Consider the following 26,248-nt stretch of genomic DNA (forward strand, 5'->3'; position numbering starts at 1 on the left):
ACGGAGAAGAGTGTCCAGGACGCAAGTGCGGCTTTTGAGTTTAATTTGTTTGCTGTGTGATAGCTCGGCGCCGCCACTTGATTTGTATTCGCAAGCGACGCGCCACGCTTCACACCATCACGACCGCGCGTGCAGCAGGAGCTGGGCCACCAGACAGCAGAGACGTTAACCCTGACTCTTCAAATGGCGTCGTGGACATTTTTGTGCCCGGTGTATCCAGCATCAATCGAGGCTGCTAAGAGGGCTGTCCATGGCGTGATGTAGAAGCGTCAAAGGCCCTCCCACTCGCCTCATCAAAACTGCAGATGACTCCCTCAAAATCACTCCAACGTACTATTTTCTTCCCTTGCACTCACTTACACTCAGTCTCGCTGCAGCAAGGCTCGCTAGCCCTCACTGCTGCAAGAAGTTTTAGGGCTCGCTCACACGCCAGCGGGAGTGCACTCGAGAGTGAAGCAGCCGACCTTTGCCTGCGAAGATTCATCTGGAACCGCCTCTTTGGGTGCAAGCTGAAATGTTAGGCTTATTGCACTAATTGCCACCTCATTTAAAGTGGAATTAAGAAGGCCGATTCGTGGCCGTTTGACGTGAGTCAAGCGTCGTCGTACGCAGTGTATATGTGTATTTCTCATCCACACTAAATGAGGTCGCCGCGGCAGGGAATGCAAGTAGCGGACTTCGGCTCGCGCGTTTCAGAGTCAACTGGAAGAATATTTTAGCCGGTGAGAGAGGTCCGTCATTAGTACTACTGGTACGCAGCTAATTACTACGAATTCACCTCAGCGAAGTTCTGCTGCGCTTTGATTAAATGATTGATAACGGTATCCATTTTTGTAGCGGGGTAATAACGTGTGTCATCTCACCAGAAGGCTAACACCGCGTTTGCTACTGTTTCCACTAGAATACTGCTACTAACGCTTTTACGATGCTAGTAGCGCTTCGAAAAATTAGCAGTGGCTTAGGTCGGCTATGCAAGGATATACGTAGCGTGAGCGAAGGTTCAGCTGGTTATTCTTAGGTTCCCTGGTTGTCTAGGATTAGCTGATTATCATGCAAACTCCTGCTAAAACGATTTCCAATCCAATCTAATCCAATTTAATCTAATTCAATCCAATCTAATCCAGTCGTGGCGGCGGCGGCTCCGGCGCGCCAGCTGTGCACGCCGTGAGATGTCACTATTCCTCGCGCATGCGCAGCACGGCTTTCCAGGAGCCACGCGAAACTGCTCAACCTCGGCCAGTGTAGCTCACGCTACAAAACGATACTGCTGTTACTGCTTCTCCGTCGCATTCCTCTTGCTTTAAAACAAGGGAATCTACAGAAAACAAACCACGACACATACTTTCTTCGATGTGATCACCATTTATTGGTTTTCCCGCAGCAGGAAACGTGTTTTCGTCGGCACCAGATCACGCAAGACGCGGTAAGAACTCACAGCAACGACGACGCACACCCAACCTTATTACGCGTAAGTGCCTGGGGATAAAAGAGGGGGGGGGGGGGGGGTATAGGCGGAGTGAAACAATCAAACGCACCTCATCGTTCTAACGAAAGTGCTGAAAAGGGGAGGAAAAAAAAAAACGCAAATATATTAGAAATTCGTGTTAGCAGCACCGTCGCCGTCATCGTCGTCTTCGTTGCCTCAACTTCGCCGCAGAAGCACATCGTGGCACGCAGTGCACATATGTTCAACAAAGCTACAGGAAACTGCATGTGTCGCTTACATTGTTTCTGCTACACAAACACGCGCGCGCACACACACACAGGCTTGGCATGGGGAAGCACATGAGGCTGCAGTGTCCGCTGGAGACTTGTTAGCACGATGCGCACATCAGCGATGATGGGGAGGTACGGAGCACACATGCTTGGGCACTCCATTGTTCGGAGCGGCCGTGGAAGGCAGTCGCATTAGGCGATGACACAAGCACAGTTTTCACGCGATCCCCGCGGGCGTTTCCTTTCTTGCGGAACTCAGTTCGAAAGAACGCCGCAATCCCTTCTGCGGCGATGCGCACTTCATTCTGCTCTTCCCTCGTTCAGGCAGGCAGTAGAAGTACACAGACGCCACTGCGCTGGCACGACAAGCAAACCCTCCATTTCCAGTGGGCAGGGCAGGGAAATCTCGCCACTGCACAGCTGAGGTTGTTTGTGTAAACTAAAAATGGACACTGTTTTGTTGCTGTTTAATTGTTATGTAATGGCGTTGGCGTTTACTACCCCAAAGTTGGAAGGGTTCATTGAAAGGTACTGCCTGATGACTTGTGGTTGCTAATCAACAAGCGTCTACGGGATTTGACACTTCGTGACGCAGCAGCAGTCACAAGACTGTTTCAGCCTAGCGGAATTTTCGTAAAAAAAAACAAAAAAAAGGGCTTGCTTGAAGGAAGCGTTCCCTTCTCGGGCAGCCAAAATTGCGGGGACGGCGAATGACAAGCACTTCACTTCTTCGTATCGACGAGAACAATTGCATATGCGCTGCAATGACCTTGCGTTTGATATTATTGCGCAATATGTACGACACTCAACACGCGTGGTGATAAAGGCGGCCCCAGATAACGTCACGAAGTGTCAGCCACGGATCCCTTAGTTCCTATTTAAGGCAAACGCTTCAGAACTTTCAAGGCGCACTCAAAACATACAAACACGAGGCCGCCAAATCAACTAGCTGCTAATACCTGAGCAGTTTGGTAGAATCGAAGTGAAGACTATCAGATAGCGCGAAATCTACACACCGCCAATTGTTCGCGTACTGGATGGAGGCCAGACGCTCGAAGGGCCGGCTGCCGCACCGCGCGCCACCTCAATAGCGTGCGCACACCGAAGACGTCATCTATGCTGCGACGGTTAGTAACACACGCAGCGCACACTGCACACGGGGCGCACGCATGAGCGTGCGGCAAGCATCATGCGCTCTTCGCGTATAGGCACTGCGTGGGAATGAGTAAGCGGCGCACAGGCGCTGTTCATCAGGTTGCGATGAGTGTGTATTTACAGTGATGATTCAACTTTTTTTTTCTCACTTGTAGGCGAGGGAAGGGTCATTATATACACGGGATGAATGTACAGCCTTTGCCAAAATTTTCCAGGCCAATCCTAAGCATTCCGGATCACAAAGAATTAAAAGATAAAACAAGCTTTGACTTTATATGTCAGAAAATTATTTTATGACAGTAAAAAATAAAGATGTTTTCGTTAGCTTTCCAGCATAAAACGTTTCAGCTTCTCTCGGGACGTAAACTCGTACATTGAATTTTTTGCAGCCTGTGCGTTCTCGGCGTGGCCTAGAAAATTTTGTCAGAGTGTGCTTATTTAGTAACACGAAGGTATCTGCAGAAATTGGCGGGAAAACGCGCCACTTCGGTTAGTCGCTACATCGGCAACGCTAGAAGTGGCAGCTGCCAGAAAAAAAAAAAGCAAATACAGTAAACCCTCGTTATAGCGAAGTCCTCGGACAAGAAACTGACTTCGGTATAAGCGACATTACATTATAAGCGGGGGAAATTTGCTGTCCGTGCTCTACCGTGGGGGTCATCGAAAACTGTGAATAAAACGAAAATATGTGTAAAGAAATTTCGTTATAAGGCGGGTTCACTGTAGCTAAAAAACAGCAACAATTCGATAACTGAATAACAACGCTCGATTTGCCTTTTTTTATACTACAACGATCGCAGTATGTAGCAGCGAGAAAATTAAGACTGGTTACAATTAATGGTTCGGGGTTTCGAAAACAATGGGACAAGATTAAGTAGCTACACGAGCTTCTGAGACCGGAATTCAGCCGTTATTGTTATTTTTTTATGGGGGCGATTGCATTGGGGGAGGGTCTAACCCGAAGACATGTTCTCACAAAGTGGCATTTTCGGCCCTGTGAAGGACCATACTTCGAAGCGAATTTCCTCCTTTAGGTTCAGAGAAGAGGGCTATTTGTACATACAAGGTTTTTACCAAAAGTCTTTCGTGCACAGCGCCGACCACTAACCGAGAGGAGCTCCGAAAGTTTGGCAGGCAGCACCTACCCCATTAGTAACCATAGTATACTATCGTTAAAATTCTCCGTCATATCATTTTACTCTCTACTTGCAAATTCTGGCTGTGGTGGGTCCTTACGAGGTTGAACGCACAGTTGAACTGCCTTCCCGCACAGCACGTGCATTCTTGTTAATGCAATAAGGTTGTACAGGTGTGATTCTACCGATGTAAGAAGCCAATTTTGGTATTTTTCTTCTGGCAGCCTCCACTTTTCATTGCAAAGGAAAAAAATATACATCCGACAAGATAAAGTTTCATATATACTTAGTTTGCACTCACAACTCAACCGCGTATAATACACTGCGTAGTGACTCGGAGCTACAGAAGGAAACATTGTGCATAGATGCATCTGGTGCAGCGTTTGGCCTCTGAATGCGCTCGCTGTTAATTGGCTGCGCAAGCACATCGAAAGGTTATCCCTCGTAGTAGTTTCCACCCCGGAAGACAGCATGCAGAGCGAGAGGTGGTCTGTCCATGGCATATTTGCACAGACGGATTTGGTCGTTGAGTAGACAAAAGTGGTCTATCAGGAAGTGCTGACGATACGCTAACGAAAATGCATTGGCGTATGAGCTTTGTAGTCTTGATAGAAAAATATCCACTAGAAACAGTTCACGATGGACTTGTAGTCTTGATAGAAAAATATCAAACAGAGAAAGTCCCCGACGGAAGTTGTTCCAGCAACATGGAATACAGAGCAACGACATAAATTCGCTCTGTTCAACGCTTGCGCACAAGGCAGGATTTTTCGTCTATAGTTGGGCACTATATCTTGCCGTTATCGCTTTATCCATGAGGCAGCAATTAACATCTCTCCACGCAAAGTCGTCGTATGGCAGTTATGTCGTAGAGAACAGGTACAACGTTTCTAGAGTGTGAGACAGTCAGTTGCACGATGCCATTCTCGAAAGCTCTTAAAAACTACGCCGAGCACTTCGCATTTCAGGTGGACTTCATGACTTGAACATGGCTTAACAGCACTCCGAAGTTGTACTGTTTACAAAGGCACTACATTTTGTGTACAAGCAGCAGGCACTTCCCTAAAAAAGGAATAGAATTGGCTTATAAACACAGCGGCCAGTAGTTTAGGAGGTCGCTGCCGCTGTTACATCAATACGCGTGTACCGAGGTCCAGAGACAGGTCATGTAGTTATCTCGTTAGACTTGCTTGGTTTTTCCCAATGCTTCAGCTATCGCTTAACCAAGACGAAGCAGCAACAGCCCCTTTAAATGCAATTCACATATAACCACTCGGACCCGTTCTGCTCCTAGTAAGGAAATTGTCAGACGACACCGACACGTACGCAATCGCATTACGGCACGTATGGTTCCTGGAAGACCTAATCGGCCGACCGTGGCTTGCTTTGGTAAGACGTATTTTTTATTTTTTTGCATACGTGTGTGTCCTTTCTCAAATGAATACCCGGCTGGCTGTAGAAGGGTTCGCTCAAACAAAGTTCTTAGTGTGCCATCCTTACATCATCAAACGTTTAAGAGAGCTGGTCTGTGTCGTCAGGCTGCTTGTAAGAAAGCGGTATCATTGAGAACACAACACAGCGCTCCCGTCATTTGAAATCCAACACTACAGGCGAGACATTCTCCATGAAAGAAAGACTGCCTGCCAACCCCCTCCTTAAGTTCTGGTGACGGAATAATGAAGGCACGTCCTCAATGACAGCCCGTTTAAGGCGTTTGGTCTTACGCTCTCCACTGGCATGAACGTAAACAAGAAGGCAACTCAACGGCCCGGCTGGGTTGATCCCACTATGACGCGGCGCGTATCTTTTTCTCTGCGTCTTCATTTCGTCATAAGGAAGGTCACGCGGTTTCAAGTTATATACACCTAGATAAACTCGGAGATGACAGTCAGCCTTCCGGCGGGTCCCACGGGCACGTGCCACTGGCTCGTGGGGCTGCCGATCCTCCGGATGGCATTGATGCCTCCCAGCCGGTGTTGCTGGAACGGGAACCGCCGGACGGCTGTAAAGCCGTCGTCGATGCCTTCGCAGTCGAAGACCAGCTTGTGCTTCTTGAGGCCGATCCTCTTCTTAGCCTTGCGCACGTAGTTCCTGCGGATGACAAAGGATGACCGGCCGTTCTTCATAATCGCCTCCATGACCTTCTGCCCGAGGCTGTACGGGTCACCGGTGACGCCGCCATGCTCCCTCGCCAAGACGTCGTCGGCGGAGACGACCTCCGGGTCCTGTTCGGCGGGCGGGTTGTATAGGGACATGAGCGACTCGCTCCTCGGTTGCCGCCACGGTGTCCTGAAGCCGTCGTCGTCCGCATGCTCGTTTCCGTCATCCATCTTGTCGATGAGGTCCAGGTCGTTCATTGAGTAAGAAGCGTTCCTGGAGCCGGCCATGCTGTTGCACGACTCCTGGTAAGGTGGCGGATCCGCGGGCTTCTGGATGCGGCCGTAGCCTCCACCGTTCTCTGAGTAGTCTTGTACAACCCCGTACGTGGCGTAAGCGGCGTCCAGGGCTGTCGAAGGGCGCATCCGAACCTCACCACCGCACGGCCGGGTGTCGTGGAACTCGAAGTCGTCGTTGGCGTCAGTCGTGAACGAACCTGCGTCGTCCGAATCGGATTCTTCCTCGGGGGCGCTGAACGTGGCGCAGCTTTCTCCGGCCACGGTTGACCTGTGGCAGGAAAGAAGTGTACATATTAAAACGGATATAAGAGTTGGTCGGAATACACCGGTTCTTATTAAATAACTGAACAATTTTTAGAAGACACGACACTGCGCCACCACAACGAAGTCTTCTTTGCCTCAACTACTGTAACTTCGATTCGCACGCGTCCACGAGTCTAAGCAAGGATGACAATCCAGATGGAGTTCAATGATTTCTGTGACATATCTATGGAGCAAAAATTCCGCGACATCGCGGGCGGAGGGTAGCGTGCCTCATCGCGCTACGCAGGCGATGAGGCGCGCCGTAGTGGAGGGCTCTGGATAAATTTTGAACATGTGGGGGCCTTTAACGTGCGCCGAAATCTCGAACACACGGTCGTTCTCGCTTTTCGCCTCCACCAGAAAAGCGGCCGCGGTGGCCGGGAATCGAATCTGCGTCCTTGGTAGGATACGTTTATGCAATTTTTAACATACGTTCAGGCAAAACCGCATATATAAGAAGTAAGAGTGACAAAGAAGTGAAAATTCAACAAAATAGTATATGTTATTTTACGTTAAGTGCGAAGGTGTGGTTAGGTCATAAACGAATGTAGGGTACGGTTAACCTTCGGAAAAACCAAGGTGAAATAGGGGGACGAGGTAGAACAGCAAAGTCAAAGGTGACAATTCCATCAGTAGCTCTAATCCCCTCAACAACAAGAGTCCGGCGGCATCCCCACCTGAGGCTGAGCGTGTCGGACAAGGTGGCGTAGATGTGGTCTTCCTCCTGCGCCTGTATCCAGGCCGGCAGGTCCTGCTGAAGGGCCATCGAGTGGCGACGCTCGGCGGCGTCGTCGTCCGAGCGCATCTTGTCCGACTCGTAGTCCACGGCCGGGATGTGCACCTTGACCGCGGAGTCGATGGAGCAGCAGCTACCGGCGTCTTCCAACGGCCTCTTGAGGTGTCCAGGACTGTCCGAGCACTGCTGCTGCTGCTGTTGTTGTTGTAGATGCTGTTGCTGAAGATGCTGCTGGTGCTGTATCTGAACCGTGCAACTGCGCAGGTAGGCGGCCTTGTCGAGCACGCAGTCGACGTTGTAGATGCCGGGCACGAGGTACTTGGGCGGCGGTAGTCCTGGCAGACGGGGCCTGTCGCTGGCCCGCGAAGAGCTCGAACGGCCCGGTCGGCTCTTGGACACGCGCCCATAGTTGGCCGACGAGCGCTTGTAGTTGGTGACGATGCCGATGGGCGCCACGGGACCGAGGTGCTTGATGTAGCTCTTGGCATCACCCGGATAGAGCCGGTATCGGTTATCGTCGCCTGCGTCGGATAGAAAAGAGCGGACATGCGTGTGTTAGAAGAAGCGAACTGTGCAGGTAAAAGATAGTTACTAAGTTACCAAAACAGTGAAACATACGTTTTCGAAATCGGAATTTGTTCGACGCAGCGAAGCATTCTGCGAAACCAGGTGTCAGTTATTGTCCCCCTTTCTACAGCGAGAGCAAGGAAGCCGTGCATCATGCGACGTCTTTGGTGTCTTGTAAATTCCAGATCTCTATACACTACCACGTCCATTAACGAAAACGGGAGATTTCCGCAGCCCTGGGAGATTTCCGAAAACGGGAGATTTCCATGGCGAGGGGGGAAATAGTTTTAAAAGCGGAGTCGGTGGTGGCGAGGAGGAGACCCGGAGAGGCACCAAGTAAAGCGTCTTCACTGAAATGAAAACTGGGAGGGGGGGGGGTAGATTTATACTGCTTCGCAGTAAAAGGCGCCAAGCTCAACATAATTAGGATTGCAATCATAAGTCCGCGGATCCCGCGTACGCGTGCGCTGCTTTTATCTCATGACAAACGTGGCGCTCGCTTATCGGTTTTCGATGACGTCATGGTGCCACTCGGTTGTGCATACCGGAAAACTCCCCTGATACTGTTGCTGTATGCCATATTTATAAAAGTATTAATTTTTCTTTAGACTAGAAGTATTTGAGCGCAAAAAGCTGCAATGTCGGCTTTGCTAACCCTAACTTTCTACTAAAAGCGCTTTACCTCACCTGGGAACCAAAAACCCGCAAGGACTGTGCCCAAGCGGTCACACCCACTGCCGCAACTGAATAAGCTTACTGTTCAGCTTGGAGCGTCATGATCGCAATTTCTTCTTAGGCTCGGCCTCGCCTGTACGCTGGCTAACCGACCACCAGCAGGAACAGCAAGTTTGTTTTTAATGAACGGGGACTGTCTGCTGCCGTCTCCCAATTAGCCGCCATTAGACGCGGACGAGTTGACCCAGGCACGGTGCCAAGAACTCTAATCAGCGAGTTGCGAGCGCTAGTCCCAAGAAGCATGCACGGCCAGTGCCATGGAGCCGCGCCTTTCGTAAACATACGGGTATACGCTAGCTTCGCTGAGCTGTCCTCGCCGCCGCCTCCTGTATAATCAAATTTTAAGTGCGCTAACGTATGCACAAAAGAGAAGAAGAAAGACAACGAAAATTACAAATTAGTCACGCAATTTCTCTCCGCAGCTTGAGCAGAACACTGTAATCACCACGGACGTACAATTAGCGACACAAAGAGGATTTACTTAAGGTCTAAAAGGGAGAGAGCCCCAACCACGTGCCGGCGTTTCGACAAACATCGTTGTCTCCGTCAAGTCTTTAACGAAGTCAGCTGTCGAGAGCGTAGTTTTAAATGCAGCTCACGTACCGATCAAATTTTGTTTGTGGCCACAGTATTCCAAGTTTCATTTTCAGCTTGGAATGCGATAAGGAAACCTGAAGCCAAATGTACAAATATTATGAAGATGAAAACTGATGCGATAAGTAATTCTGGACGCTTCCACAACGTCATGCGCGTCTCTCATCACCCTTTTATTCCATGCGAAACCGCTTGTAATAGAAGCTATAGGGCATTGATTGATTGATTGATTGATTGATTGATTGATTGATTGATTGATTGATTGATTGATTGATTGATTGAACGGTTTAACGCGCCGACGCAACGCAGGCGATGAGGCGCGCCGTACTCGAGAGCTCCGGATTAATTTTCACCATCTGGGGATCTTTAACGTGCGCCGAAATCACGTATACACGGGCGTTTTTGCTTTTCGCCTCCATCAGAAAAGCGGCCGCCGCGTCCGGGAATCGAACCCGCGTCCTCGCGCTCAGCAGCACAACGCCTTAGCCACTGAGCCACCGCGGCGGGTGCGACAGGGCCTTCATACTCTGATATTAGGCACTTTTTGTCGTTTCTAAATAAGTCTTCCCAGCAATCTGGTTGTGTATAGTATAGTGAAGCCGACGTTAAATGTGCCCAGTGAATAGAGTTTATAGGAATACGCGGGCATTATATAGGTATTTAATAAAGAGTCTTTAGGCAATTATGCATTAATGTCAGACTCCATATAGTTCGCCTGAAAAGATGTCTTCCGAGCAGCTCCTTTGTGTTTAGGAGTGAAGCTGACTCAAAATGAACTCGGTGTACAGCGCGCCGTAAGGATACGTGGGGTTTTGTGGATGTACATAACGCCATACGGCCTTTATGTTTTCGTATAAATCTGTAATATCACCCTGAAAAAGTGCCTTCCTAGAAAGGATTTGTGCGTAACAGTGAAGCCGACTTGCAAGGAACACGCATATGGATCCCCTCCTTAATAATCACAACTCGCGGGGGGTGATTCCGAAAACTCGCCTTGTTTTCAATAGGCATCCCCCTGTTTTCGCACGAGAGCGAGAGTACAATACAGGGACATGTGTTCAACAGGAGCCCCAATGATGTTTCTTCAGCTGTGGTTGATGAGAGTACGGCTGACAAGACGCAGAACAAGACGCAGAAACGCCATATCCACGGGGCCCCAATGGACAGCGTGAGGCCGATTTCTTTTTGGGTGCATGACTCACAGTAAAGGCTCGAATATTGCGCGAGCCTCAAAGTGTCGGAAACGTTTCCAGCAGCCACCCGTCACGGGTGGTAAATGCCTTGAACAGAAAGGGCGCGGAACCCAGGAAAATCGGTAACGATGCCTAACGGGACGCGCCCACCGGCTTTGCCTGGGCTTCTAAGGAAGGAAGCGTCACTTCGAACCACCCACCGATACTCGACCTGCCAGATCCTATATACAGCTACTTTTTCCTCCTCATACCCACGTTCGCCGTCACTTAAGCGCCGCTAATAGCAGCCACAGCGTTCGCAACGGTACGGGCACCGAATAACACGCGTTCCCGTGCTGTGCGCCTCGCTGCCGGAAGCGACCGTGCGCCACGGACCGCTTGCTGCTCGCTCGGGAGGCGGCACAAGAGGTGGCGGCGAGTGTCGATGATAGCATCGCAGCAGCAGCACCTTGATGCGAGCTATTTTCTGCCTTGGTCGTGCACTGGTCGACAGCGATCACCACACAGCCCGCACACGCGCACCGCGGCACCCGTGCCAGCCTGAACGAGATTTCAGTTGGGAGCACGCGCATGTCTGCGTGCGTGTGTGTTCGCAAACATGCGTGCAACACGCGTTGCGCCTTGTAAGGAAGGCGATCTCCAGGTCAGATTCGAGAGCTCGCTGCTTCCGTTTCGGAGAACACGTGTGCGGCGTGGTGGAGACAAGAGCTTTTTTCGGAACAACTGCTCGCCACGAGGACGTGCGCTCGAAGGGCCGCCGTGAAGAGTTCAGGGTGGGGATTATGCCAAGATTTGAAGTAATTCCTAACGACAGTCTTCGAAAACAATCGTGAACCTCGTAGACAAAGAATAAAGCAGGAGCGGGTTTAGGGAATCTCTTCAGAGAATGGAGAGTGAAGTTGAGTGGAGCGGACCTGAGGGGTACAGGACGAGGGGAACAGCACAGTGCTGCGCCTTGATTTTACGCGAAACAGGATAAATGGTTCCCTGGTGTTGGATTCGCTAGTGTCACTAGATAAGGTATCACAGTACCGCTCCTGAGGCACGCAAGTCAGCAACTGTGGCCATTTTGGTGTTCATCAGTGTTGCGACATTGCCGCTTCTACGGCGTCGCTGTTAACTTCGACCGGGTCGTTTGTTAACAACACTGCCGAAGATGCAGCAAAACGGAATCATCGCACACACTCCTGCTGCTAAAATGCTGCTACACGCGCTATCTGTGATTCACGTTCGGAACGACGTCAGTTGCGCGCAGCTGCAGAGCAGGGAGGACAAGCTAAGTCTACCAGAGTTCACCGACCAAAACGCATCAAAAACAAAATGGCGGCGCCCATTAACCGTCGCACTGCAAACAAATGTCACGAGATGCGAATCGACCGATGATCATGGCGGCGGCATCCAGCAATATGAGAAAAGAGTGCCGATACTCTGTAGCCTCATCTAGTGACTCTACGATCCACCATTAACAAAAATATTTCTTTCCAAAGTCTCTTCGCGAAGAAGGCAGTCCGAATAACGACGTTGCAAATCCAGTGCTCGCGTTTGTTCGGTGTTGGTGTTACACAAAAAGGGAAGCTTGGGGCCTGCAATGCAGGATGTACAAAACGTGCCTCCACATGACGTCAAACGCAAGAAAACGCGGAGTTAACAGGCAACGTTATCAGCAACATTTTCAAGAGCACGCCGTATACTGTGATTGAAAAGCCTGAAACATTCTACGGCATTAGTGTGTCCTAAAAGGCACTTTAATGCCGTAGAAGCACACTGGAATTTCTAGTTGCGTTAGTTTGCTTCACCTGTGCGTCAGAATGGTTGAAAATGCTGTTTCTACTGTCATGTTGCTGTACCTTCACCAAGGTCACTTGTTCCGCCGCCATTTATTTCATTTCTAATTCATCTGTGCATAATGGGACGGAAGAAAAAACTTGAAGAAGTAGTGTTTTATGGAAACATTCGCAATTGCTTGGAGCGAGAAAGCATGTTACAGAAGTCACGCCGCATAGGCCTAAGCAAAAGATTAGAATTCGCCACGACTTGCCACGCAAATTTTCTCGGCTGCTTATACCGAGCAAGAATAGACTCCTGTCTGTCATCGGATGTGCGATCACACCCACAATACCCACGCACAAAACGGTCCATGGCACTGAACTGCTGCGGAACCACGGAAGACAAGGGCCTTGGTGTCATTTCTGCGTGACTCCGGCCTGAACGAAACTCAGTGAACGTTTGCCTTAACTGTACTACCGTGTGTGTGCTGTGTGCGTGCTCCTGCGTCCGTCAGTTTCTGTATGTTTTTCTGCCTTAGTACTTGTATGAGTATTTGTGTCTTCGCTTCCTTCACTCACTTTCGCCCTTCACATGTTCATTTGTAGTAGCAAGCCATGCTGGATGCCAGGCTCGCTTCTTCGAATCATTAAAGGCACCATCCTCATGTTCTTCCTCCTCCTCCTCATTCAACTACACCGAACCACCAGCCTATGAGCGTGTGAACAGACGTGACGTTGCTCTCTCTCCCTTGGTCCTCCCTTCACCTAGCTGCAACTGCCATCCAACTCGTTCCCAGGTCTCTTCATCAAACACCTCTTAACCACACGCCCTAACCCATCTATGCCCCTTATTAATTGGTTAGCAAAGCATTTTTACTGTGCTTTCATGTGCTTCAGGTTGACCTTTCGTCCTTCCACATGAGATCTTCTGAGGCTCAGGGAGGTGGGAGAGGGATGGGATCTGGTTGCGAGGCGATAGCAGCCCAGGTACTTACACGTTTTCAGACAGTGACCAAAATACCACGATGAGGAACACTCGGCGGAAATGTTGAACTGGTGGCCAGATCCATTGTTCAAAAGTCCAGTTTTGACAGTTCGTGCGGCACTAAGCCCCACATATACACATCCGGATGGGAATGCCTACAGCCACCGCAGGTTAGCCAAAAATCCGCAACCCCGCTCTTCTTTCATTGGAGGCTGTGCTGCTCTGCTCCAACCAACGGGATCAGCGACAAGTTGTCCAGCGGGACTGTCAAGCACATGAAGCCCCCCGGAACTAAGGGCCCCAACTCAGTAAGTAGGAAGGGCAAGAGTATATTCTCTCTCTCTCTCTCTCTCTCTCTCTCTCTCTCTCTCTCTCTCTCTCTCTCTCTCTCTCTCTCTCTCTCTCTCTCTCTCTCTGTCATTCTCTATCTCGTAAAAATGCTGAAACCGCCCGTCGTTGTACGTACGAGATGTCATTTTCTCGTTTTCTCCACTGGCGTTATTACTTAACTACAACACAAAGCCAATGTACCACACGAAGTCCGCGCCAAAAATAAATTTAATGGCTCCACAAATATTTTGAACCAACTTGGTCAACCACTGCCCTCACTCTCAATGCGCTGTGACAGTCGGCATGCTTACACTAAGCCCGTTATTCAACAGTGTGTTCCCGTGACGTTGATGGCAGCATGCACCGAAGCTATTCGGTTTGCGTACGTGCGCTTGATGTGTCCCTGTTGCCACTAATCCTTCGTCTTCCGTGCCTTGATACACAGCGCATTGGAGACTCGACATGCACGGTCGTGCGTCAAAGACGCGCGCATACCAGAGAAAAGGCACCGCCGTTCAGCACGGGACCCAAGCCGTCCTGGCGGCAGCGCGGCGCTTCTCGGCGCAGCAAGGCCTTCCGCTTTCAGCAGGTCACGCAGAGAAACGCGTCTTGGCGCGCGCGGCGTTCGCGCGCAACCAGCTCCCCAAGGTGGTCAGGCGAGCTGCTCGCGGACCCTTCCGAAATTTTCCCGCCAACCTCTGCTCTATTGTCTGGCGCCGAGGGTGTGACGTCGAAAGGGACGCACTAATTACCATCTCAATTTGCCTACGCGCCGTTTCCTAGCGGTGAAAGCGACGAGCCTTTGTTCGACCCTTTTCCTGGGCCCCCTGCAGAGACTACGGCACATCGCTGAGTGCGCGCAAGCGTGGAGCAAGCACCTTCTCTGGCACAGTGTCGACGACTGTTGGCTTATGGACTGCTTGCCAAGGCAGCATATGCATGCGTGGCCGCGGAGCTAAAAAAATTAGCAGTGGCTTAAATCGGCTATGCCAGGATATACGTAGCATTAGGTAAGTGTCGGGCGCTTCGACGCACCAACTGGCGCGGGCCATGGGACGAGCAGCGCACAAATGAAACGCACGTGTCGCGCGGCGCCTTGAAACGCCGCGCATTCCGAGGAAGTCCGCGCCTGCTCGCACCAGATGTCTTAAACGCCACCACATGGAATGGCCACCGACGAAGACGACTGACTTTTCCTTCTTCCCCGGCCCTCAGCGGCAGGAGGAAGGGAAGATGAGACGAGAGAGACGCGGTCCGGGCGCAGGAGAGCTCGGCCCGTCGTCTTCGGGCTCCGCGCGAGTACCGTTTTTTAGTCGCCCGCCGGGCTGTGAATAAATGTACAGTTTTGATCGGAGGCTGAGTTTGTCGGTTGAGGATACCCGGGGTCAGATCTTCAGCGCTGCTGCGGCTTGGAGGAGAAGCCCCAGGGGAAAAGAACATCAAGAAGATAACTGTAAGGTTCAGCTGGTTATTCATAGCTTTCCTGGTTGTCTAGGATTAGCTGATTATCAGGCTTACTGCTGCTTAAACGATTTCCAACCCAATCCAATCCAATCCAATTTAATCGAATCCAATTCAATCCAGTCGCGGCGGCGGCAGCTCCGGCGCGCCAGCTGTGCGCTGTAAGACATCACTGGTCCTCGCGCATGCGCAGCATGGCTCTCCACTAGCCACGCGAAACTGCTCAACCTCGGGCAGTGTAGCTCACGCTACAAAAGCTTGGCTATGAGGCGCGTAGTTGCAGAGAGATACGCGGATTAGTTTTGACCACCTGGACGTCTTCAGCGTGCGCCGAAATCTCGTCACACGGGCGTTCTCGTTCTTCGCTTCCGCCATGAAAACGGCTGCGCGGTTCAGTATCGATCCCGAGGCCTGGTGCTCAGTTTCGCAACGTCCTCAGTCACTGACTAAGCGGGGCGGGTCACAGAGGAGAAGTAAAGTAGATCCCACGTACGCGTGTTTAGCACAGAACGTGATCTCTGCCTGCCTCATCGAAGAAAAAAATATACCCTGCCTTTTTACAGATAATGAATGGCAGCCTGTTATTGTCGCCGAAGAAGAAAGTGTATGACAGCTGCATCTTACCGGTACTCACCTACGGGGCAGAAACTTGGAGGCTAACTAAGAGGGTTCAACTTAGCCTCCAAGAGGACTCAGCGGGCAATGGAGCGGAAGATGATAGGTGTAACATTAAAGGAGTACTGACACGAAATTTCTCGCTTTCAGTTTTTATGCTGTAAAGAATACCTATGGTTCCAGTAATTACGAAAATCGAACCGAAACGCGTCAGCCACCAACATATAATTAATTATAGCACGTTTATTGCAACCACTTTCAAATTCGGTCGCCGCGCGGGAAAATGGCCGTTCGAAGGAGAGCCTGCAAGCGGACTGCCTGACGTCACGGTCTCCGTGACGTCGGACCGTGACGTCATGGTCTCCGTGACGTCAGGGACGTTCGCTGCATCGTCTGCTACGGATTGCACGCGGTTCACACTAAAGCGCTGGACACATGTACGATTTGTACACTCGATTCGCATGCGACTGATCGTTACGACTGTCACCACGACTAGTCGTACGCGTGAATTTGAGACACATGACCCGATGCGTGCATGCGATGCGTCGTCGGCGTCGCTCCGCCCACCGTTTTTGCTCCATGGTCAACTACGACTATCGCTGAGCTGAATTTGTAGATCCCGCGCGTTTAATCGCAAAAAATGGATAAAGCAGGCAATCGTGAAGCGTTTCCTGCCTTCGGAAACAGTTCGCGCACACGCCGGCCGCGCCTGCCAGCTCGGACACTCAGCGGCTCGATCCGGCGCAGACCACGGTAGCAAGACGGTAGCAACCGCTTGTCGCTGCTCTTCTGAATCAATCTGATCGTTAAAATGAAGTTCCACATGCGAGAAAGTAGGTGTTAGTGTGGTGAAAAATTGTGCTTGGGATTGTTATCAGGGCTTATTTTAAAAGCGGCGATCAGATATCTGCCGCGATGCAAGCGTATACGCTGACCGGCCCCCCGCGGCGCGCGGCGGGCGGTGCGCCGACCGGTCGAGAGATGGCAATACCTGCGCGGAAACGTGAAGTGCGCACTTCGCAAGCCTTGCTCACAGCGGTACCGCAGCCAAGCCAAACCTCCTATCGAAGCGAGACCGCCCACAACAACAGCGCAGGCTATCGCTTCCGGTTCCGGAAACAACTGTATGACGTCATGCTGAATCGGCCGCAAAATCGCGGATAGCCTGACGTCACACCCTAAGCGATTTCGCTAGTGCTGCCGATTTGTAATAGTTCGCGGCCAGGGCAATTAAAATCGATTTTTGATGCGTTTCCAGCCTCGGATCGCTCCAAAAATTTCTGTGGGTAATCTGTACAAACTACTGAAGCCAATTATATCGTTATTTAGGCCTCTAAATTTGGTGTCAGTACTCCTTTAAGGGACAAGAAGAGAGCGGAGTGGGTCAGGGAACAAACGCGTGTTAAGGACATCTTAGTAGAAACTAAGAAGAAGAAATGGACGTGGGCAGGGCATGTAATGCGAAGGCAAGATAACCGTTGGTCATTAAGGGTAACAGAGTGGATCCCTAGAGAAGGCAAGCGTTGCAGGGGGTGGCAGAAAGTTAGATGGGCAGATGAGATCAAGAAGTTTGCGGGAATAAATTGGTCGCAGTTATCACAGGACCGGGATAATTGGAGGGAGAGGGCTTTGCCCTGCAGTGGGCGTAGATAGGCTGGTGATGATGATGATGAAGAGATGGGGGAAAGCTTCGTCCAATCCAAGGAAGTGCATCCGATCGATCGTCAAATCTTTAAACATTCAAATCACAAACGAAGAACGAACACGTGAGACGATTTTTCGCGCACTATAAACGCATCTACAAACGATCTAAATGCGTACTGATACGTGGTTTATGAGATAAGGGTGTAGTATTATTCTCCATCTTCATGATCGATGCGTGCATTGTCTTATCTAGAATCGTTTCTATTTCGCGATTTTCGAGTAACCGTTTTGACACAATTGAAGCCCGGTTTTCACGCATGCGCCGTGTGTCCAGAGATATTATCGGAGCTTTTCGGTCGACCAACCGGTCTATGGGGAAACACATAAGCTTTTTGACAGGACGCCATGGGTCCCACTAATAATGCTTTCGCTTTAAAAATTGAAAGCGCGTATGCTTGCTTCGCTGTAAGTGACGTGGAAAGATTGTAGCGTTTCTGCCTACGTAGCGCTCATAGTAATCATATCGGTTGTCTAGTTTGTGTTTCGTACAGTATACGAGAATACAGATTTAGTTTCAACTTGTCCCCTCATGCACTCCGGAGCGGATCAGCAACTTCCGCGGAGAAGGTACGTACATGTACCGCGAGCTCGGTGGTCGATACGACGTTCACCAGAGGCTCTGCTGGTGACTAATAAGCTACCTGTCACCAGTTGGTCATCGATGGGTGACCTTACAGTCACTCACAAGTGATCACCCACCGGGTAACCGACGGTTGAGTCACTACTGAGAAGAGGTTACTAGTGATACGTCAGCCACCAGTTGTTAATCCCTCCCCGCCGCCCCCCCCCCCCCCTCCCCAATCGGTGATCGGTGCGTTTCTTAGTGAGGACCTACCAGCGACTGCTGATATTTCTTTACACGTATTTCTTTTCTGACTGATTTGACAGACAGACAGACAGACAGACAGACAGACAGACAGACAGACAGACAGACAGACAGACAGACAGACAGACAGACAGAAGAAAGTTTTCGCGCTTAGGCAGACCAGGAAAGACTGCGTGTGAGTGTGTGTGCCTGTGAATGAGTAGGTGGGTGAGTGGGTTGGTGGTGCTGCTTACGCCAGCGGCAGCTGTTACGACATTTTCGAGTGCACTTTTGATAGGAGGGTACTTTGTAAGTAATTATTCGAACTCAAAAATTCACCGATACAAGCGGCTGGACCGGTAGTTCGGAAATACCTTCGCCTGCCTTTTTTATATATAAAGTGCGATAACCTTGGCACTGCAAGCAATTCCATTACGGCAAGCGTTCCCATAAATCCCATAAAGGCCATGCAAAGTGTGCGAAGTGCTGTGGCGGCTTGACGTCGATGTTGATTAACCATAGCCATCAGCGGATGGTCCAAAGGGGACGTTTTTTTTTCTAGTTCTTGTTCCCTATTGCACCTCGGAAATGCACCTCAACAGCCGTTTAGCTACCTTAAATCACCAGCCCCTCATCTTTGAGTACGTCGGAGCTTCATTGACAGTGACGCCAGCCAATAATTGTGACGGTACGGCAACCGCCAGACACGCCTCGTAAAACTGCACTCCTCCACTCTGCCCGTCCTGGACGTCCACTGTAATTAGATCCAATTCCCAAATTAAATGGCTGTAATTTATAAATAGTACGACCCAGCAGTAACGGTAAATGAACCACCAACTCAAGCGGGTTGATTGTGCCGCCTCCCAATCAGCACAAACTTGTGGTCAGTGTAATTGATTGTGTCGAAGACACCCGCCAATCTAAGAATGTAGCGCCGGAAGTAGTCGGCTCGAGCTTACACGCCCCTTGTTGAGCGCCGCATTTCCCTTTCGGAAGCAGTGATCAGACAGACCACGTATCGCTCCAAAGCCACCGCAGGGCCCGTAGCTCAGGGCTGCGAAATAAAAACGAACGCTCGCCCGTCGGACGGACAAACAGAACAGGCCGCTCAAGAACAAGCCGTTCCGGACGCTTCCGACGACGGCGAAGGTGAATGCGCTGCGTCGCCGCTCCCGCGAGCACTCGAGCGCGAGGGGAAAGGTGCCACCGGCTGTAGAAGTGCATGGACGAGATGCAGCGTCGCCCGCGACCTTCCAAACAAGAGCACCGGTTCCGCTATCTGGACCGGGACTGGTTCCGCAGAGGCGGCAGCGGGGCGGCTTCTTGTTGGCCGTAGTACAGCGCACTGGAGACGACGACGACGACGACGAAATGAAGTCCGTGTGTGCTCGGCCGCTGTATAGGAACAGCCGTGACGGCTATTCCCTTTCCCCGGCCCGCTACCCATGCGGACAATGGCACAATGGGCAATCGGCCGGAACAACGACTACAGCCACCGTGACTACGGCCCTCGCAGAAGAGCGCCGGACAAGAGCAAACGCCCCCGGGCGAACAGACCAGCTCGCCAACGAGGTGCCTTCCTGCGCCGGTGGCTCGGCTACCGTGCACCGCCGGGGAGTGAGGTCTAAACAAAAGAAACCGTTCCGATGGGAGCGTCCGACAGAGGGCGGGGCTCGGTCCCTCGCTGTTTTACAAGGCACTGCCGGGACGACGAAGTGTAGAAATTGAGAACTAGTGGGGCTGCCGCGTGTGATCATCACGGCAAGTTATGGACGGCCGTGATGATTGGGAGAAGCGTCTCCACGACATCCGGATTGTCCGTGTGTGTGCGCAACGGTGGCTTCCTTTTCCTCCCAATGATCTGTCGCAGAGCATATCTGCTGTCCCTATGCGAATGCGGAAGCGGACGTGAAGGTCTTCAAGGCACGCAAGTTATCGTGCTCGACACAATGGCTGCTTGGAAGATCCACTGCACTGTTATGATCTGTCCCCATGGTCGCATCCTGTGTCCACTACGTATCATTCACCGGAAGTGTCATCATACCGTCACAAGGCGCGGTGTATGTCGCATAAAAACAAAGCTAAGAGAAAAAGAAAACGAAATAGCGCAAGTATGAGGACATTGTGGCCGACCCTTTCCGGTCTGGGGTGCAATTCTGAGTTTTCGTTTTAAAGACGCCCGTTTAGCGTCCGTTTCAAGTAGTGACGTGCCTGAGGTTGCGGAACCTCTGACGTGTGCGCTGAAACCCACACTTCGCCTTGCTTGTTTTACGTCACATCCTTGTCGTCGACCATCAGCTAATCAGGGCCCGCTCGAAGCGGATGAACAGCATACTTGCAGCCAGACAGACCATCATCCTGTACAACGTTATCTGTCCCCGCACAAACCGAACTGCGCACCACAGCGTTGAAAAAAAGGATGGTAATTTTCTTCGTGTGCCTGTTGGAGGAACCTTTTGAGAATTTTGAACTTTTACAGCTCCGCTGTTACAAGTAAGGTCTCGCCTACTTACCTCGCCTTCGCCATTATCACCACCCCCCCCCCCCCCCATCACCATGACAAGCGCACTTAAGGTGCGGTGAAGGTAGCGAAAAGGAGTTCGCAGCGATGGAAAATATTAGTGTTCCGGGATGGTCCTACTAGTAATAATTCGTGATAATTTACGATAGACTAACTTTAAGGCAGAGCTGGCTGAAGCTGCAAGCCATGTAAACACTGAATAACCGCATTACGTTCGTCGTCTTTATTTTTTTATTTATTGTAGTGTTTAACGCGCCGACGCAACGTAGGCGATGAGGCGCGTCGTAGTGGAGAGCTCCGGTATAATTTTGACCACCTGGGTACCTTTAACGTGCGCCGAAACATCGTACACACGGGCGTTGTTGCTTTTCGCCTCCAACAACAACAAATAAAAAAAGCGGCCGCTACGGCAGGGAATCTAACCCGCTTCCTCGTGCTCAGCAGCACAACGCCTTAACCACTGAGCCACCACGGCGGGTAGTCTTCAATTTTGTTTTCTTGCACGAGGCGCGAAAGCTTTTAATTACTCTTATGAAAGTTTGGTCTGAAGATATTCCGTCGCTTGAAATAAACATCGAAGCTACGTTAGTCTGTGTACGCGTGGCAGAATGAGTGCACTTCGGTATTTTCAGCCTCAAAGTGGCTTCACCGGAGCAAGACGTGCAACTGGCAGGCGCACCTCTCCAGGTCCGCCTACTCTCTATACCTTTCTCTGTATACCCCTCAAACAACAAAGCTAAAACTGTCCAAAGCAATCATACCAGGAATACCAAACAAAATGTTACGTTTTTGTATTTTAAAAAGCACGTACATTTCGTAGCCCTCGCAAAAAGAAGAAAAAAAGTTTCGTGAGCCGACAAAACATAATACACCTTCATGCGCTTACATCCAGTGTGGCCTAATTTAAACCGGAATAAAAGCCCAATTTTAATTGTTAATACAGAGGAAGGCATAAACAAAACTGTCAGGTGAGCTGTTCGCGAAGCCGGTGCTTCTATTTAGATTCAGGCCATGCCCCGAAAGGTTTGGTGGGTTGCTACAGACAGACGCGCACCATCGTGCCTTTGTTTTCGGACATATACCATTACTCGTACTTGCATGTTTGTGTGTGTTTTTAGGGAACTAGTTCTCAAGGGTGCCGTCCGCTACAAGCATTTGTTGTGTACCGTATAGTGGGGCACGGCGAATGGAGATGGAGCGGGGTAAATTTTTCTGACAGGTTAAACGAGAGCGGCGCTCACCTCCGGTGAAGTCGGCCGAGGCGGACCTCCTCTGCAGCGTCTTCTTGAGCGCCGTCCAGTGGTGGCGGTCGGTGAGGCAGAGCACCAGGGGGAACAAGAACCCCTGCGCCAGCCGAAGCCACACGGCGGCCATGTCGTGCCAGGGGCTCCAGAAGCCGTCTATGTACGCTCCCAGTACAACCATCACCTGCGCAAAAGAAAAAAGACGGGGGCAAATTAAGACAGGGAGACCACATCTGCATGCAGGGGTGAGTCGGCTTTGGGCGGAACTGGGTCTTTGACGGCATGAACGAAGAAAAGATGTACAGTCGGTAAAACGCTCGTCTATAACACGGCTATTTGAACTTTGTGCCTTCTGCGGTGTTGGCTTTAAATAATTTAGAGAAAATTAGTGCACCATTCTGGAGTCTACACCGACCACTTCAAGTTCCCAGCGCTTGGTTGAAGAGTGTCCGTGAGCGCTTTCCACTTTTTGCCACTTGAAGTAGAAACGGCTGTTATAGACAAGCGTTTTACCGACTGTACACAGCAAGTCATGTGGCGTCATCTACCTTGTGCAGACGAGAATTACTACCATTACCGTGTCGTCAGTACTCGTGACTACGGCCGTTCGTGACAGCGCTTGGCAGAGTACTTGACAGCGCCGACTTCAAGAAGTCTACCGCAGGGGTGTATGTCCGCTTCACCGAGTTTCAATCAGCATTTAAAAGAATTTCCGCAGTAATTTGTTTCTCCTCTTTTATTGAACTAATTAAATTCCGTTATTTGTGTATTCAGTTTCTTTTAATTACTTTTTTGTGCAGCATGGGGTTCTACTAGAGCCCAGTGGGGCCCAACAAAACATGCTTACCAAAAAGCATAAGTATCACGATCCTCGCACCCTGTATGTTCATTAGTAGTGTTGCAATTTTGCCAGCATTCGTTAATAAACTTGTGTGTTCCGTAGTGAAGCCCTTCATGAGCCAAGAATTTGACCCATTTGTCGAAATTCGGCAGATGAACCGCGAAGGAAACAAACCATCGCGGAAACTCATGTGAATTGCCTGCGGTAGATTAGGACTCTCTAGGAACAGAGAAATCTATAGAATCGCCAGAAAAATTGTTTTGTGTCGTATTGAGAATGAGTAAACTTTGTTTGGTACATTTGGTACATTCGGAAGTTTTCTGCTGTGGAACCGGTCCAACTTTCGTCCGTGCCTCTACTATCCCACCTTCAAACTTCACCGTAGTACAACTCTGTTTGCTGTGGAGCATACTAAAAAGGCGAACCAACACATCAGGGTCTAATTCGGGACATTGCTTCAAAAATGCGCTGTCACCAGAAAGCCGTGGCGGAAAAGCGGCTCACAATAACGTCGCTATCCCGTGAATCGCCAGCGAGCTGCCTTACAGGCGATTTACCAGATGGCGCGAGCTGGCCTGAGGAGCGTATACGTTGGACCTGAGATTTGTTTGAACGTGAGGAAACAAATTCTTCTATGCGTTCCAGACGAAGCTTTTTATTCCAGTGCTACAAACCCAGAGAACGGCTCGTTCCTCGTAGCGTCCATCTGACATTCAAGCGCACCCAAGGTCAAGCCAGCGCCTCGTGCAGGTTGCGCAGTGAAAGCGTCTAATCACTCGTTCGTTCCAAGGGGAGGGGTGGGAAAAGGGGGATATGGGGAAAGAGTAAAGGCCCAACCACATGCACGCGTAAAACCGACGTACTCGCGCAACGACGTAAACCGGCGTAAGCGCGTAAGGAACGGGCGTACTCGGGCGTACGCCGAATGCATTGGTACGCGCTTGTTACGCCCAAGTCAGAGCCCGCCAGACATCGACGCAAACTTTCGGGCACACGGCGTTGACGTAGACCTCTGGCGGTGATGTTATCGGTGGTCAGGTCGCATAACAGGATAGCGAATTGATAAATAAGCTAACTTCACTATTAATTATGCGATAAAACGAAGTAATTTGTAAAATACGGAGACCAAACAACTGGACAAAACACGCGAAGCAACGAGCAACTATGGGAGCAAGGCAGTTTACGCCAAATGTAGCGGAGGGTTTTGTGCCTGCCAAGTATGCATGCTAATCCTTAACGTTTTCTAATGTCCCAAGAACTGTTTTAGTTATTTCTGTATAAATATACGTATTTTTGTGAGAATAGGCATTATTTGTTTTATTTGAGTTAAAATGTAGTTGAACCGGTCGCCACAAAGCTGAGTCCGGAGTAGTCGAGCCACACTGCGCGGCCCATTGGTTTACGCGCGTGTTGCGGCGATATGTGGTTACTCGCCCTCTCCGACGTCGTCGGTCGGCGTAAAGACAGCGGCGTATGTCGCCACAAGCGTACGTCGTTGCGCGAGTACGTCGATTTTACGCGTGTATGTGGTTGGGCCTTAAGGGTGCTTTCCACCAGGAAATGGTACAATACCAGGAAATGCTCGATACAGAATCCAAGTTAACTGCGCGTTCTCCGATTGCGCCGAGCAGCGTCTTGCGATGCAACTAAAGGCGCAAAACATGCCCTACATCTCGACATTCTTGGTTTAACAGCGCTCAACCACGGCAAATATATACCTAAATTCTGCGTCAGCTCTATGTCGTGTGCTAAAAAGCTTAGCTCCGTGGACATCCACCTTCACAGAGTGGAATGGCTGATTTTTTTCTTAGAAATTCTGTAGGCACGTATGGGCATGAAAGGGAATTTTCCGAAGACTATGAAAAACGCTCTCTCATTTCATCACCCCACGCCGAGTACAGTGTCGTACCCGTGTTGGCGTTTGATGTGACGAGCAATATGAGGGACTCTATCTTCACATTTTCAAACCCCGCGTGGCAATAACGCGCGGCGCTTTCGCCTAAGCGAGCTCGTATACGCGAAGCGGGTCGTTGAAATTACACGTTGCATGACACGCGCCTGACTGGCGGTGTATATAATGAGCCCGTAATGCGTCCCGCGGCGGTAACGAAAAATGAAAGGCGAGGGAGGCAACCAACTCCACACCCCCCTCCCTCTTTCTCTTTATGGGACGACGTAATTTTCGGTCTCCTCGGGGGTCAGTCACCACGCATGTAGCAAAGGGAACGACGCATAGTAATAAGAAAGAACACGCATACGCCGACGGTCATATACGCCAGCCGTATACTACAATCAACCGGCGCCTTCTGACCCCTCGCGCTTAAAGGCGTGGTCCTTTATCTGGGTCATTTTAACGCCTTCTTTATTTCTTTCCTGTAAAGGGGAGCAGGGCGCCTTAGTGTTTTTCGGTGGGAGCACATGCGCGTAATAGTCCCCTGCAGCTCCGTTTCAAACGAGCTTGCTGAGCTCCTAATTTCGCCATTTAGCCGGGTAATCTTACGCGGTGCGCGTTTAAGAGTTGATCGGTTAGGCGATTGCGCTCGCGAAATTCAGCTCCGCGACGTGCGCGAACAATTCAGAGAACCTTTGGAGCTCGTCGACGTAAACTTTCCTTGCATCCTGCGCACTTTTAAAGGGACCCTGCAACACCTTTTTAAACTTTTCTTGAAATCTTAAATGCTTGCAGAACGTAGTCACCAAACATACTCAGTACTTATATTAGGGGATTGCAAAGTACCTCAGCCAAAACTTGCTGCTCTATGCTCATCAGATAACTTGGAAACTTGCTCAAAAGATTTTTCTCTCTTTACCGTTCTTGACGTTCTTCGACCGCTCGAATCACGTCATTAAGGCCATGTAGCGGCTGTTGGCGGGTTTTCTTTCAGTTGAAGCAATGAACGTTTTTCAATAGCAACTTAAAAAAAAAATAAGCCGCAAGAACAAAGCAGAAATGGAAGGCGTATCTGGTGCGACGAGCAAATCACGCAATGCCGCTCCGTGCTGGCGATAACCATAGCTTTCGCAGTGGTTCCAGACGCGAAGGAAAGAGTGAAAGCGCTTATCGAAAGCGTTGCAGAGTCCCTTTAAAAAGACTCTGCAACACTGCTGACAAACGCTTTCCCTCTGGCCTTCACGTATGGAAGCATTGCGAAAGCTACAGTTATCGCCAGCTCAGACCGGCATTCCGTGATTTGCGTGTCGCAGCAGATGCGCCTTTGATCCTTTACCTTTGTTACATTTTTTAAAAGTGGCCACCGAATGCGTTTATTGCTGCAACGTAAAGGACGCCGGGCCAATAGCCGCTGCACCGCTCTAATAACGTAATTCGAGCGCTCGAAGAACGCCAAAACCGGGAAGAAGAGAAAATTTCTTTGAGAAAGTTCTGAAGTTATGTGATGGTCGTAGATCAGTAATTTTTGGCTGATGTACCTTGTGACCCCTTATG

At 50.4% G+C, this 26,248-nt stretch overlaps 1 protein-coding gene across 1 annotated transcript in view; it reads right to left on the bottom strand.

The window, feature by feature from the left end:
* Positions 1-4,092: 4,092 nt before the first annotated feature.
* LOC144146117 (uncharacterized) overlaps positions 4,093-26,248 on the bottom strand; it is a 140,017-nt gene continuing 117,861 nt past the window's right edge. The window contains exons 2-4 of the mRNA XM_077678066.1: positions 21,960-22,146; positions 7,384-7,963; positions 4,093-6,671 (exon numbers count right to left, since the gene is read on the bottom strand). Coding sequence (XP_077534192.1) covers positions 5,873-6,671; positions 7,384-7,963; positions 21,960-22,146 — 1,566 coding nt within the window. The 3' untranslated portion in view covers positions 4,093-5,872. The remainder of the gene's footprint in view (positions 6,672-7,383; positions 7,964-21,959; positions 22,147-26,248) is intronic.

This window comes from Haemaphysalis longicornis, unplaced genomic scaffold (genome assembly GCF_048455015.1).
Source record: "Haemaphysalis longicornis isolate Haplotype H1 unplaced genomic scaffold, Haemaphysalis longicornis Haplotype H1 scaffold_7, whole genome shotgun sequence".
In the NCBI taxonomy this organism is placed as follows: Eukaryota; Metazoa; Arthropoda; class Arachnida; order Ixodida; family Ixodidae; genus Haemaphysalis; species Haemaphysalis longicornis.